Source organism: Loxodonta africana, chromosome 9 (genome assembly GCF_030014295.1).
Source record: "Loxodonta africana isolate mLoxAfr1 chromosome 9, mLoxAfr1.hap2, whole genome shotgun sequence".
Lineage (NCBI taxonomy): Eukaryota > Metazoa > Chordata > Mammalia > Proboscidea > Elephantidae > Loxodonta > Loxodonta africana.
In genome coordinates this window covers 111209185-111223482 of record NC_087350.1, presented here as the reverse complement: position 1 = coordinate 111223482, position 14298 = coordinate 111209185, and the positions used below count along the sequence as shown (strand labels likewise).

Here is a 14298-nt window from a genome sequence, read left to right as displayed (position 1 = left end):
TTTGCTCCTTTTTTTCCTTCAGCCAGTCACCACCCTCTTCACAGGCCTAGCATCTTTGTCCTCTCTTTTTCCCTGCTCCACACACTCATTCTACACATGGGCTTTGAGAGCAGACTGCTGTGCTCCAGGCAGTGTTCCTCAGGGTGTGGGTTGCACAAGGGGAGGAGCCCTGGTCCTTGCCTTTCTCCTCAGTCAATTAGGTCTTGATCTCTCGCCTCCTTGCCAGCTTTTGCAGTGCTGCTGTATAACCGTTGTGAAGCCCTGCAGGCAGGAGTGCCCTGCAGCTTTTCTGTGCCCCCGCTATAGGTGGAGCAGAGACAGCGACTGTGCTGAGAACATGTACATTGACGTGATGCTCTGGAGACATGCGCGGCGCCTCCTGGAAGAAGTGCGGCTCAAGGACCTTGGCTGCTTTGCCGCCCAGCTGGGCTTTGAGCTGATTAGTTGGCTGTGCAAGGAACGGACCCGGGCGGCCCGGGTGGACAACTTCGTGATAGCCCTGAAGAGACTCCACAAAGATTTCCTGTGGCCACTGCCCATCATCCCCGCCTCTTCCATCAGCTCTCCCTTCAAGAACGGAAAGTACCGACCAGGTAACGGAGAATCCATGTTGGTTGTACAAGAATTGTGTTTTACTCCAAGCATTTAAACATTTTGCTCTTAGTTGATATTCAAAAGAAAGTCTTTTCATTCCAAACTCAGGAGAGAATAAAAGCCAGCTTTTTGTACATCAGCTGGAACATCCACCGTTTGACGAAGGATGTAAAATGAAGTAGAACCTATGTCTCTAAGTCTTGTGACCTTGAAGTCTAACTCATAAACCCAACCACTCTTATCTCAAATTATCAACTAATTGTGAACTGGCTGCCACACTTACATTAGTGAGGAAAAGAATCTTGGAACCAGTTAGTTAGCTATAGATCTCAAAATAAGCTCGATTGTGACTTATTTACCGAAAGGACTCATTCCAAGGGAGTAGTAAGAATGCATCTTTATGAGCTTAGGCCGTCTTCTAAGCTAGCAGAGGACAATGTCAAGCTGCATGTTTTGTTGAAAGAAAAATTAAGTTTTGTAATTCAAGTCTTTTTCAGAAGAGTGCATTTTTTTTTATTGTGCTTTAAGTGAAAGTTTACAAATCAAATCAGACTCATATAAAAATTGATACATACCTTGCTATATATCTCTATTTTTTTTTTATATATCTCTAGTTCTCCCCCTAATGAGACAGGACACTCCTTCCCTCCACACTCTCTCTTCATGTCCACTCGGCCACCTTCTGACCCCCTCCACCCTCTTATCTCCCCTCCAGACAGAAGATACCCATATAGTCTCATGTGTCTCCTTGATCCAAGAAGCTCACTCTTCAACAGTATCATTTTCTATCCCATAGTCCAGTACAGGCCCTGTCTGAACAGTTGGCCTCAGGAATGGTTTCTGTCTTGGGCCAACAGAAATTCTGGGGACCGTGACCCCCAGGGTCCTTCCAGTCTCAGACCATCAAGTCTGGTTTTTTTACGAGAATTTGGGGTCTGCATCCCACTGCTCTCCTGCTCCCTCAGGGGTTCTCTGTTGTGTTCCCTGTCAGGGCAGTTATCAGTTGTAGCCAGGAACCATCTAGTTCTTATGGACTCAGGCTAATGTTGTCTCTGGTTTATGTGGCCTTTTCTGTCTCCTGGGCTCATAATTACCTTGTGTCTTTGGTGTACTTCATTCTCCTTTACCCCAGGTGGGTTGAGACCAATCGATGCCTCTTAGATGACCACTTGCTAGCGTTTAAGACCCCAGACGCCAGTCTCCAAAGTGGGATGCAGAATGTTTTCTTAATAGATTTTATTATGCCAGTTGACTTAGATGTCCCCTGAAACCATGGTCCCCAAACCCCTGCCCCTGCTACACTGGCCTTCAAAGCGTACGGTTTGTTCAGGAAACTTCTTTACTTCTGGTTTAGTCCAGTTGTGCTGACCTCTGCTGTATTGTGTGTTGTCTTCCCCTTCACCTAAAATACTTCTTATCTACTATCTAATTAGTCAAAACCCCCTTCCCTCTGTGCCTCCCCACTCTCATAACCATCAAAGAATATTTTCTTCTCTGTTTAAACTATTTCTTGAGTTCTTATACTACTGGTCTCATACAATATTTGTCCTTTTGCAACTGACTAATTTCACTCAGCATAATGTCTTCCAGATTCCTCCATGTTATGAATTGTTTCACAGATTTATCATTGTTCTTTATTGATGCATAGTATTCCATTGTGTGAATATACCATAATTTATCTATTCATCTGTTGATGGGCACCTTGGTTGCTTCCATCTTTTTGCTATTGTAATGGGTGTGCATAAACCTGTTCACGTAAAGGCTCTTATTTCTCTAGGATTTATTCCAAGGAGTAGGATTGCTGGATCATATGGTAGTTCTATTTCTAGTTTTTTAAAGAAGCACTAAATCGATTTCCAAAGTGGTTGTACCATTTTACATCCCACCAGCACTGCATAAGTGTTCCAGTCTCTCCATAATCTCTCCAACATTTATTATTTCGTGTTTTCTGGATTAATGCCAGCCTTGTTGGCGTGAGATGGAATCTCATTGTAGTTTTGATCTGCATTTCTCTAATGGCTAATGATCGTGAGCATTTCCTCATGTATCTGTTAGCTACCTGAATGTCATCTTTAGTGAAGTGCCTGTTCATATTCTTCACCTGTTTTTTAATTGGGTTATTTGTCTTTTTGTAGTTGAGCTTTTGCACTATCACATAGATTTTAGAGATCAGACGCTGATCGGAAATGTCATAGCTAAAAACTTTCCCGGTCTGTAGGTGATGTTTTTACTCTTTTGGCAAAGTCTTTGGGTGGGCGTAGGTGTTTGATTTTTAGGAGCTCCCACTTACCTAGTTTCTCTTCTGCATTGTTAGTAATGTTTTGTATACTGTTTATGCCATGTATTAGGGCTCCTAGCATTGTCCCTATTTTTTGTTTCATGATCTTTATCATCTTAAATTTTATATTTAGGTCTTCGATCCATTTTGAATTAGTTTTTGTGTGTGATGTGAGGTATGGGTCTTACTTCATTTTTTTGCAGATGGATATCCAGTTATGCCAGCACTGTTTGTTAAACAGACTGCTTTTTCCCCGTTTAACTGACTTTGGGCCTTTGTCAAATATCAGCTGCTCATATGTGGATGGATTTATGTCTGGATTCTCAATTCTATTCCATTGGTCTATGTATCTGTTGTTGTACCAGTACCAGGCTGTTTTGACTACTGTGGTGGTATAATAGGTTCTAAAATCAGGTAGAGTAAGGCCTCCCACTTTGTTCTTCTTTTCCAGTAATGCTTTACTTATCTGGGGCCTCTTTCCCTGCCATAGGAAGTTGGTGATTTGTTTCTCCATCTCATTAAAAAATGTTGTTGGAATTTGGATCAGAATTGGATTTTATCTATAGATCGCTTTTGGTAGAATAGACATTTTTACAATGTTACGCTTCCTATCCATGAGCACCACCACCAACCGCTAGGGCCACAGATGAAGAAATAGAAGATTTTTATCAGCTGCTGCAGTCTGAAATTGATCGAACATGCAATCAAGATGCGTTGATAATTACTGGTGATTGGAACGCGAAAGTTGAAACCTAAGAAAAAGGATCAGTAGTTGGAAAATATGGCCTTGGTGATAGAAACAATGCCAGAGGTTGAATGATAGAATTTTGCAAGACCAACGACTTCTTCATTGCAAATACCTTTTTTCACCAACATAAACGGCGAATGTACACATGGACCTTGCCTGATGTAACACACAGAAATCAAATTGACTACATCTTTGAAAAGTGATGATGGAAAAGCTCTATATCGTCAGTCAGAACAAGGCCAGGGGCCGACTGTGGAACAGACCATCCATTACTCATATGCAAGTTCAAGCTGAAACTGAAGAAAATCAGAGCAAGTCCACGAGAGCCAAAATACGACCTTGAGTATATCCCACCTGAATTTAGAGACCATCTGAAGAATAGATTTGACACATTGAACACTAGTGACCGAAGACCAGATGAGCTATGGAAGGACATCATCATACATGAAGAAAGCAAGAGGTCATTGAAAAGACAGGAAAAAAGGAAAAGACCAAGATGGATGTCAGAGGAAATTCTGAAACTTGCTTTCGAATGTCGAACACCTAAAGCAAAAGGAAGAATTTGATGAAATAAGAGAACTGAACAGAAGATTTCTAAGGGCATCTCGAGAAGATAAAGTATTATAATGACATGCAAAGAGCTGAAGATGGAAAACCAAAAGGGAAGAACACGCTCAGTGTTTCTTAAACTGAAAGAACTGAAGAAAAAATTCAAGCCTCGAGTTGCAATAGTGAAGGATTCTATGAGGAAAATACTAAATGACACAGGAAGCATCAAAAGAAGATGGAAGGAATGCAGAGTCATTATACCAAAAAGAATTAGTCGATGCTCAACCATTTCAAGAGGTGGCATATGATCAGGAACCAGTGGTACTGAAGGAAGAAGTCCAAGCTGCTCTGAAGGCATTGGCAAAAAAACAAGGCTCCAGGAATTGATGGGATATCATCAGTTGAGATATTTCAACAAACAGATGCAGCGCTGGAGGTGCTCACTCGTCTATGCCAAGAAATAATGGAAGACAGCTTCCTGGCCAACTGACTGGAAGTGATCCATATTTATGCCTATTCCCAAGAAAGGTGATCCAACCGAATATGGAAATTACAGAACAATATCATTAATATCACATGCAAGCAAAATTTTGCTGAAGATCATTCAAAAGCGGCTGCAGCAGTACGTCGACAATGAACTGCCAGAAATCCAGGCCGGTTTCAGAAGAGGAAGTGGAACCAGGGATACCATTGTTGACGTCAGATGGATCCTGGCTGAAAGCAGAGAATACCAGAAGGATGTTTACCTGTGTTTTATTGACTATCCAAAGGCATTCGACTGTGTGGATCATAACAAACTATGGATAACATTGCGAAGAATGGGAATTCCAGAACACTTAATTGTGCTCATGAGGAACCTTTACATAGATCAAGCGGCGGTTGTTCGGACAGAACAAGGGGATACTGATTGGTTTAAAGTCAGGAAAGGTGTGCGTCAGGGTTGTGTTCTTTCACCATACCTATTTAATCTGTATGCTGAGCAAACAATCCAAGAAGCTGGACTATATGAAGAAGAACGGGGCGTCAGGATTGGAGGAAGACTCATTAATAACCTGCATTATGCAGGTGACACAACCTTGCTTGCTGAAAGTGAAGAGGACTTGAAGCACTTACTAATGAAGATCAAAGACCAGAGCCTTCAGTATGGATTGCACCTCAACATAAAGAAAACAAAAATCCTCACAACTGGACCAATGAGCAACATCATGATAAGCGGAGAAAAGATTGATGTTGTCAAGGATTTCATTTTCCTTGGATCCACAATCAGCAGCCATGGAAGCAGCCGTCAAGAAATCAAAAGACACATTGCATTGGGTAAGTCTGCTGCAAAGGACCTCTTTAAAGTGTTGAAGAGCAAAGATGTCACCCTGAAGACTAAGATGGGCCTGACCCAAGTCATGGTATTTTCAATCGCATCATATGCATGTGAAAGCTGGATAATGAATAAGGAAGACTGAAGAAGAATTGACACCTTTGAATTGTGATGTTGGCAAAGAGTATTGAATATACCATGGACTGTCAAAAGAACAAACAAATCTGTCTTAGAAGAAGTACAGCCAGAATGCTCCTTAGAGGCAAGGATGGCGAGACTGCATCTTACATACTTTGGACATGTTGTCAGGAGGGATCAGTCCCTGGAGAACGACATCATGCTTGGCAGAGTGAGTACAGGGTCAGCAGAAAAGAGGAAGACCCTTAACAAGGTGGATTGACACAGTGGCTGCAACAATGAGCTCAAGCATAACAATTGTAAGGATAGCTCAGGACCAGGCAGTGTTTTGTTCTGTTGTAAACAGGGTTCCTATGAGTCGGAAGCGACTCGATGGCACCTGACAACAACCACATCCATGAGCAAGGTATGTTTTTCCACTTACCTAGGTCTTTTTTGGTTTCTTGCAGTAGTGTCTTGTAGTTTTCTTTGTATACGTCTTTTACATCTGTGGTAAGATTTATTCCTAAGTATTTTATTTTCTTGGGTGCTACTGCAGATGATATTAATTTGGTGATTTCCTCTTCGACATTCTTTTTGTTGGTGTAGAGGAATCCAACTGATTTTTGTATGTTTATCATGTATCCTGATACTCTATGTAAGATCATGTTTTCTGTGTATAAGAACATGTCATCTGCAAATAGAGATACTTTTACTTCTTCCATACCAATCTGGATGCCCTTTATTTCTTGATGTAGCCTAATTGCTCTGGCTAGGACCTCCAGCACAATGTTGAATAAGAGTGGTGATAAAGGGCATCCTTTTTTTTTTTTGTCTGGTTCCCAGGCTCAAGGGGAATGCTTTCAGGCTCTGTCCGTTTAGGATGATGTCGGCTGTTGGCTGTGTGTAAATGCCCTTTATTATGTTGAGGAATTTGCCTTTTATTCCTATTTTGCTGAGAGTTTTTATCATGAATGGGTGTTGGACTTTGTCAAATGCCTTTTCTGCATCAATTGATAAGATCATATGGTTCTTATCTTTTATTTATATGATGGAGTGCATTAATTGTTTTTCTAATGTCGAACCATCCCTCCATACCTGGTATGAATCCTACTTGGTCTTGGCGAATTATTTTTTTGATACGTTGTTGAATTCTCTTGGCTAGAATTTTGTAGAGGATTTTTGCACCTAAGTTCATGAGGGATATAAGTCTGTAATTTTCTTTTTTTGTGGTGTCTACCTGATTTTGGTATCAGGGATATGGTGGCTTCATAGAATGAGTTTGGTAGTATTTCGTCCTTTTCTATGCTGTAAAATACCTTTAGTAGTAGTGGTGTTAACTCTCCTCTCACAGTTTGGTAGAACTCTGCAGTGAAGCTGTCAGGCCAGGGCTTTTTTTTGTTGGGAGTTTTTTGATGACCTTTTCAATCTATCCTTTTGTTAGGGTTTATTTAGTTTTTCTACCTCTGTTTATGTTAGTTTAGGTAGGTAGTGTGTTTCTAGGAATTCATCCATTTCTTGTAGGTTTTCAAATTTGTTACAGTACAATTTTTCGTAGTAATCTGATGGGATTCTTTTAATTTCATTTGGGTCTGTTGTGATATCGCCCATCTCGTTTCTTATTCAGGTTATTTGCTTCCTCTCTTGTTTTTCTTTTGTTAGTTTAGCCAGTGGTTTATCAATTTTGTTAATTTTTTCAAAAAGCCAGCTTTCAGTCTTGTTAACTCTCAGTTGTTTTTCTGTTTTCTATTTCATTTAATTCTGCTCTAATTTTTAGTATTTCTTCTGGTGCCTGAGGGTTTCTTCTATTGCTCTCTTTCTGTTTGTTCAAGTTGCATGGGTAATTCTTTGATTTTGGCCCTTTCTCCTTTTTGTATATATGCATTTATTGCTATAATTTGACCTCAGCACTTTTGCTGTGTCCCAGAGGTTCGGATATGAAGTGTTTTCATTCTCATTGGATTCTATGAACTTCTTTATTCCATCCTTAGTGCATTCTGCAACCCAGTTGTTTTTCAGCAGGGTATTGTTCAGTTTCCAAGTGTTTGATTTCTTTTCACTGCTTTTTCTGTTATTGATGTTACTGATTTCTACTTTTATGGCCTTATGGTCAGAGAAGATGTTTTGTAATATTTTGATGTTTTGGATTCTGCTAAGTCTTGCTTTATGATCTAATATGTGGTCTATTCTAGAGAATGTTCCATGTACACTAGAAAAGAAAGTATACTTGGCTGCTGTTGGGTGGAGTGTTCTGTACATATCTATGAGGTCAAGTTGGTTGATTGTGGCATTTAGATCTTCCGTGTCTTTTTTGAGCTTCTTTCTGGATGCTTGTCCTTCACTGAAAGTGGTGCGTTGAAGTCTTCTACTATAATCGTGGAGCTGTCTATCTCACTTTTCAATGCTGATAGGGTTTATGTATCTTGCAGCCCTGTCACTGGGTGAATAAATATTTAATATGGTTATATCCTCCTGGTTTGTTGTCCCTTTAATTATTATATAGTGTCCTTCCTTGTCCTTTGTGGTAGATTTAACTTTAAAGTCTATTTTGTCAGAAATTAATACTGCCACTCCTGCTCTTTTTTGATTGTTGTTTGCTTGATGTATTTTTTTCCATCCTTTGAGTTTTAGTTTCTTTGTATCCCTAAGTCTAAGGTGTGTCTCTTATAGGTAGCATATAGACGGATCGTGTTTTTTTATCCATTCTGCCACTCTCTGTCTCTTTATTGGTGCATTTAGTCCATTTAAATTCAGTGTATCTATGGATATGTATGAGTTTAGTGCCGTCATTTTCATGTCTTTTTTTGTGTGTGTTGTTGACAGTTTCTTTTTCCTACTTCATTTTTTTGTGCTGAGTAGTTTATATATTGTCTTTTCCTCTTATTCGTTGTTGTTTATTTTGTTTCTGCTGAGTCACTATTTTGTCTTGTGTTCTTTTTCATGAGTAGGATTGTTAGTCTCCTTTGTGGTTACCTTAATATTTACCCCTATTTTTCTAGGTTTAAACCTAACTTTTATTTCTTTATATTGCCTTGTCTTCCCCTCCATATGAAAGATCTTTGACTGCTTTTCTTAGTCCTACTTTATTGTTTTAATGTTGCCTTCTTTTACATAATAACATTGCTGTTTCCCTGTTTTGAGCGTTTTTTTGTCTTGATTTATTTTTGTGATTTCTCTATCTGGGTTGGCACCTGATTTCTCTGTCCAGTGTTCTAGTCTTGGGTTGATACCTGGTATTATTGATTTTCTAACCAAAGAACTCCCTTTAGTATTTCTTATAGTTTTGGTTTGGTTTTTATGAATTCCCTAAACTTCTGTTTATCTGGAAATGTCCTAATTTCACCTTCATATTTGAGAGACAGTTTTGCTGGATATATGATTCTTGGCTGGCAATTTTTTTCCTTCAATTTCTTATATAAGTCATCCCATTGCCTTCTTGCCTTCATGGTTTCTGCCAAGTAGTCCAAGCTTATTCTTATTGACTCTCCTTCGTAGGTGACTTTTCGTTTATCCCTAGCTGCTCTTAAAATTCTGTTTATCTTTGGTTTTGGCAAGTTTGATTACAATATGTTTGGTGACTTTCTTTTAAGATCTGCCTTATGTGGAGTTAAGTGAGCATCTCGGATAGATGTCTTCTCATCTTTCATGACATCAGGGAAGTTTTCTGCCAACAAATCTTCAACAATTCTCTCTGTATTTTCTGTTATCCCTCCCAGTTCTCATACTCCAATCATTTGTAGGTTATTTCTCTTGATAGAGTCCCACGTGATTTTTAAGGTTTCTTCATTTTTTTAATTATTTGATTTGATTTTTCTTTAAATAAATTGGCGCCAAGTGCTTTATCTTCAGCCTCACCAATTCTGCCTTCCACTTGCTCAGTTTTGCTCCTCTGACTTTGTATGGAGTTGTTTAATTCTGTACTTTTATCGTTAATCTTCTGAATTTCTGATTGCTGTAGTCTATGGATTCTTGCAGCTTATTAAGTTTTTCATTATGTTTTTGAATAACCTTTTTAATTTCTTCGACTGCTTTATCTGTGTATTCCTTGGCTTGTTCTGCATATTGCCGATTTCCTTCCTAATCTTGTTTCTGATGTCTTGAAGGGCTCTTTATATTAGTCTTTTGTATTTTGCATTAGGTAATGCCAGGAAGGCACCTTCAGCCAGAAGATCCTTTGATTCTTTGTTTTGAGAGCTTGTTGAAGTGATCATGGTCTGCTTCTTTATGTGATTTGATATTGACTTTTGTCTCTGAGCCATCTATAAGTTATTGTATTAGTTTGCTTACGGTAGCCTAGCTTCTTGCTTTGTTTTGTTTTGATTTGCCCAAATGGGTTGCTTGAGTGAGCTACCTTGTTTATTTTCACCTTTGACGCTCTGACTTCCTGTCACCAGATGGCTAGAGCTGTTCTCAGTTATATCAGCCTAGGAGTCCATTCACTTTTGTTGTATGGATTCAGCTCAGGTGTCCAGGTAACCGGTCATCAAGTGTGTGCTACAGGTTCTGTCCTACAGTCCTAGAGTGGCAGGAGTGATTGGTGTAGGTACCAGTATCTAGTTGCAGCAGGGGGTCACGCTCTGAAAAAGGCAGGGGGCTGGCAACTGTCCTCTAAGTGTCTGAGGAAAGCGCGTCCCTGTTCCCTTGAGCATACCGGTTGGTGGGTTCTCCATCGGACCATGGGCACCCAGTGCCTTTGGTTTTAAGGACTGGGAGGTACCAGTTATCCTTGGACCTTGTCATAGGTGGCTGGGTGACCTGAGTGGAGCCACCAGTCTTTAGGACCCTGATGTGGGTAGGTGAGGACCCTGTTTAATAGGCAAAGCAGTGTCAAGCATCAAACACCCACCTTTCCACCACACAGCTGAAACATTTGCAGTCAGCCAACAAGGGCCTGATCTCCTGAAATAGGCCCACACAGGTACATGCAGAGGGGAAAGGTATTCAAAGTCCATGGACCGTTTATGCCTGGACAGGAGCTGCTTCTGTCCTGAGCTCCCCAAGTTAGTGAAGCTGGAAAATTTTCTTTTACCCCAATTGTGAATTTATTCCTTCTCTAAGGCCAGGAGAATGGCTCAGAGCACTCAGCAGAGCCTATCTCAGGCCCAGGGAAATTGACAGCCACTGAAATCAGCTTGGGCACGGGGGGTGCAGTAAAATATACGCAAGTACTTAGCTCTTGCCGAGACTGCCATTCTTCTCTGGTTCCGGAGGTGTGAGTAGGCTGTGCGGCTGGCTTTCTCCCTGAGGAAACTGCGGCCGAATGCTACCACCAGCCTGCCACGGCTGCTCCCAGGAATGGTGCCTGAGGGATCCCGGTGATTCAGGTCCAGTGACTCCGCTTCTGGACCATCTTTCCCTCCCCGTGCCACTCAGTTTGTTTTCTTTTCCATTGATGTTCACTGATGTCATAAATATAATTGTTTCATTAATTTTTTCGGGTCTTTGTTGTAAGAGGGATTGCCGGAAGCCTCTGGCTGTTCTGCCGTCTTGGCCCTGCCTCCCACTAATTAATACTATTGATGAAAATATAAACAAAATCCTTTTAGTATGATACATGGAAAGTTCTTATCATCTTAAAAACCAAGGTCGATACTTAAGAGGTCAACAGAGTAAGGTTGCCTCATTCTAGTAAGACAGAAGATGATAGAAGGTAGCAGGCAGTATTTGGTCAGTCTGTTTTGTTGTCCTCACTCCTCCCTGGTTTATGGATGGATGATGCAGCTTTCAACTGTCAGTGCTTTGTGGGGAGAGGCTGAAAGAACTGAATTGGAAATGGCAATGCATGCGTCTTGAATTTCTCTCCCCATTTTTTATGTTTTTGTTGTTTGATTTCGGACCTCCCTTGCAGTAGGAGAGCAGATATTAAAGCCCCAATCAGCTGGCCCTTTTTTAAACCCCGAGATGGATGCTGGCATCTCTAACATCCAACGAAGTCAGAGCTGGCTTGGCACCCTCGGTCCCACCCACCAGGAGATAGACTCAGCCTCGTCCCATGGAGCACAAACCCAAGACGCCTTCCTGTCTCCTCTGTTTAATAAAGGTAAGTGTCAGGAAAGCTTAGGTGCAGTCACACTTCTGAGATAGGACTTCACTCTTTCCTTTCACAGTGTGCCCTTGAGGATTAGTCTTCACTATCTGCTGGAGAAGCTGACAGTTACTAGAACAAGGCATACTTGCTTTGCCTATACTTTGATGGTCTGCAGGAACAGACGCCTTTCAGTGACTGCCTTCTTCCTGTAGTGTTTCTTGTGGAAATACTTTATCACATGTCCCTGTAGTGAGAAAGGAAAGTATTCAAAAGCAAAGAGAAGCTATTGGCCCTTGCCTTAACCAGGGACAACAGTCATTCAGAAATACCATGTTGAAACTGATTCTTTCAAAAACCACGTGGCTGGGATTGGATGTGTCAGAGGAGACACAAGGCAGCACCGTGCAAAGCCCCTGCCACCCATCAAAAGGCGCCTACCTAATGTCTGCTTAGCGCTCATGTGATTTTTTTTTTTAATAAAGGAAAGCATATTTTCTACATGGAACTGGTTTATAGCTTCTGACCGTTCCTCCTCAGGTGATGAATGCAGTATCGGTTCAGCCACAGACTTGACTGAGAGCAGCTCCATGGTGGATGGGGACTGGACAATGGTGGATGAGAATTTCTCCACGCTTAGTCTGACCCAGTCAGAGCTGGAGCACATCTCTATGGAACTGGCGAGTAAAGGGCCTCACAAGTCACAGGTCCAGCTTCGGTGAGTTTCTCGCTTTCTGAGAGCAGTGTGCTTCCTTGGGGTTCAGGCAGATGGCACAGGGCCCCTTTCCTGATGAGCACTGCCTTTCCTGTGTACACCTCTAGATCCTTCTTAGCGTGCATCACTTTGTTTCTGTTCTTCTGTAGGTATTTGCTGCACATCTTCATGGAGGCCGGGTGTCTGGACTGGTGCATTGTCATAGGCCTGATTCTCAGAGAACCCTCAGTCATCAGCCAGACTTTGGTTGTTATGCAGTCGTCAGAGGTGGATGGAGAGACGTTACAGAACATAAAGACAGGGCTGCATGCTGTGGACCGATGGGCCACCTCAGACTGGTGAGAGCTGCTTCCTGTTGCCCCTTCCCGGCTGTCTGGGACATCCTGCTCTTCAGTGGGACTCTTAGTTAGGGTTAACTTATTTGGGGATTTTATGTTGGCAGAAGTAAGAGTTTCTTACGTCATTTTGCAAGGCCACTCTCTTTAGTAACCCTTGTATGTCCATTGTAGAGCCCTGGTGGCACAGTGGTTAAGAGTTCGGCTGCTAACAAAAAGGTCAGCAGTTGGAATTCAGCAGCTGCTCCTTGGAAACCCTATGGAGCAGTTCTCTGACCTATGTGGTCGCTATGAGTCAGAAATGACAACAACAGGTTTTGGTTTTGTTTTTTGGGGTTTTTTTTTGGTATGTCCACTTAGAAAGGTAATGTCTACTTTGAGGACACCTGGAGTGCTGGTTTCTAGCTTCCCTGTGACTGCCTGTCACTGACTTCAGGTTGACACAGTACACACTATCTCAGAGTTCAACTGGAACTTGAGACTTGTGTACTTTGGCACTGACAATCACAACCTAAACAAACACTTCTGCTTGAAAACAAGGAGAAGAATGTTAAGGCCTGTGTGAATTTAACAGTCCTTGGCAGTTATCACCAAGTTCAGAGTAAAAATCACATGTGGAAGTTAAACGTCTTGGATTCTAGCCCTGTCTCTAAGGATCTGAGCCAGTTCCTTCACTTCTCTGGGTCTAGTTTTCCTTACTGCCAAATGCATTCAGGTTAGATTCTCTGAAGGGCCTTTTTCAGTACTAAAATCCTGCTGATCTTTTGATTTTAGAACATGATTTTTAATTGTAAAACTGACAAATAAATGTCCATCTTTGCTGCTAGTGCTCAGAAATTTAGGACTAGTGCTTGTGTGCAGCCCTCTGCACTGGTTGGCGTCCCAGGAGGCCTTTCTTTCCGCCTCTTGGCTTCCCCTCACCCATCCCTAGCACTGACCCCATTGTACCGATGTTTGGGAGTTTACCCGTCATGCTCTGTGGGGCGTTTTGGATTGTGGCAGGGAGCTGATTGCCGTTTTCCTCTGCCTAGCCCTGGATATAAGCCATTTTTAAACATCATTAAGCCACAACTGCAGAAGCTCAGTGAGATGACAGAAGAGCAGGTCCAGCCTGAAGCCTTCCAGCCGGTCTTGGTGGGTAAGACCCCAGAGCAGATGAGTCCACGCACAGAGGAGAGCAGGGGTGCCTCAGGCCACAGCAGTGTGCCTCTGGGGGAGGTCGGGGGCAGCACGGCCAGCCGGAAGGAGGAGGCCATCGCCCGAGCTGAGGAGGAGGAGCCTTTCCAGGATGGGACTTACGACTGTTCTGTGTCCTGACAGCAGAGGGCACCCTCGCGGTGGGCAAAGTTGAGTAGCAGCAGTGTGTGCCCAGGGACACTGTGACCTAGTGGGTAGCTTAAAGAGGAGAGGACTCTGCTTAGAGACTCTGCTTCAGGATTACTAGATTTTAACTGTTTGTCCTCCAAGAAATCTATTTGACTTCATAAAAATGTGATCTCAAATAAATCAACTTTCATAAAGATTTTTTTAAGCTGCAGTGGAAAGTAGTAATATTGTACAGATGTACATGAGAATATTTCAGTTTTATTCTTAAAGGCTGGGAGCCCTGAAACCATCATGATCAT

The 14298-nt window shown here is 41.9% G+C and overlaps 1 protein-coding gene across 9 annotated transcripts in view; it reads left to right on the top strand.

Annotated features, from left to right (window-relative positions):
- Positions 1-14298, top strand: part of RIC1 (RIC1 homolog, RAB6A GEF complex partner 1) — a 135918-nt gene that overhangs the window by 95264 nt on the left and 26356 nt on the right. For 5 of the 9 annotated variants that reach the window (XM_010587956.3, XM_010587955.3, XM_003407354.4 and 2 more), the window contains 5 exons: positions 307-593; positions 11447-11638; positions 12164-12341; positions 12488-12676; positions 13705-14275. In XM_010587956.3, the coding sequence (XP_010586258.1) occupies positions 307-593; positions 11447-11638; positions 12164-12341; positions 12488-12676; positions 13705-13990 (1132 nt within the window). In that variant the 3' untranslated portion in view covers positions 13991-14275. Of the gene's footprint in view, positions 1-306; positions 594-11446; positions 11639-12163; positions 12342-12487; positions 12677-13704; positions 14276-14298 lie in introns of those variants that run through there. The other 4 variants (XR_010322868.1, XR_010322867.1, XM_064290534.1 and 1 more) reach the window with 2 other exon arrangements.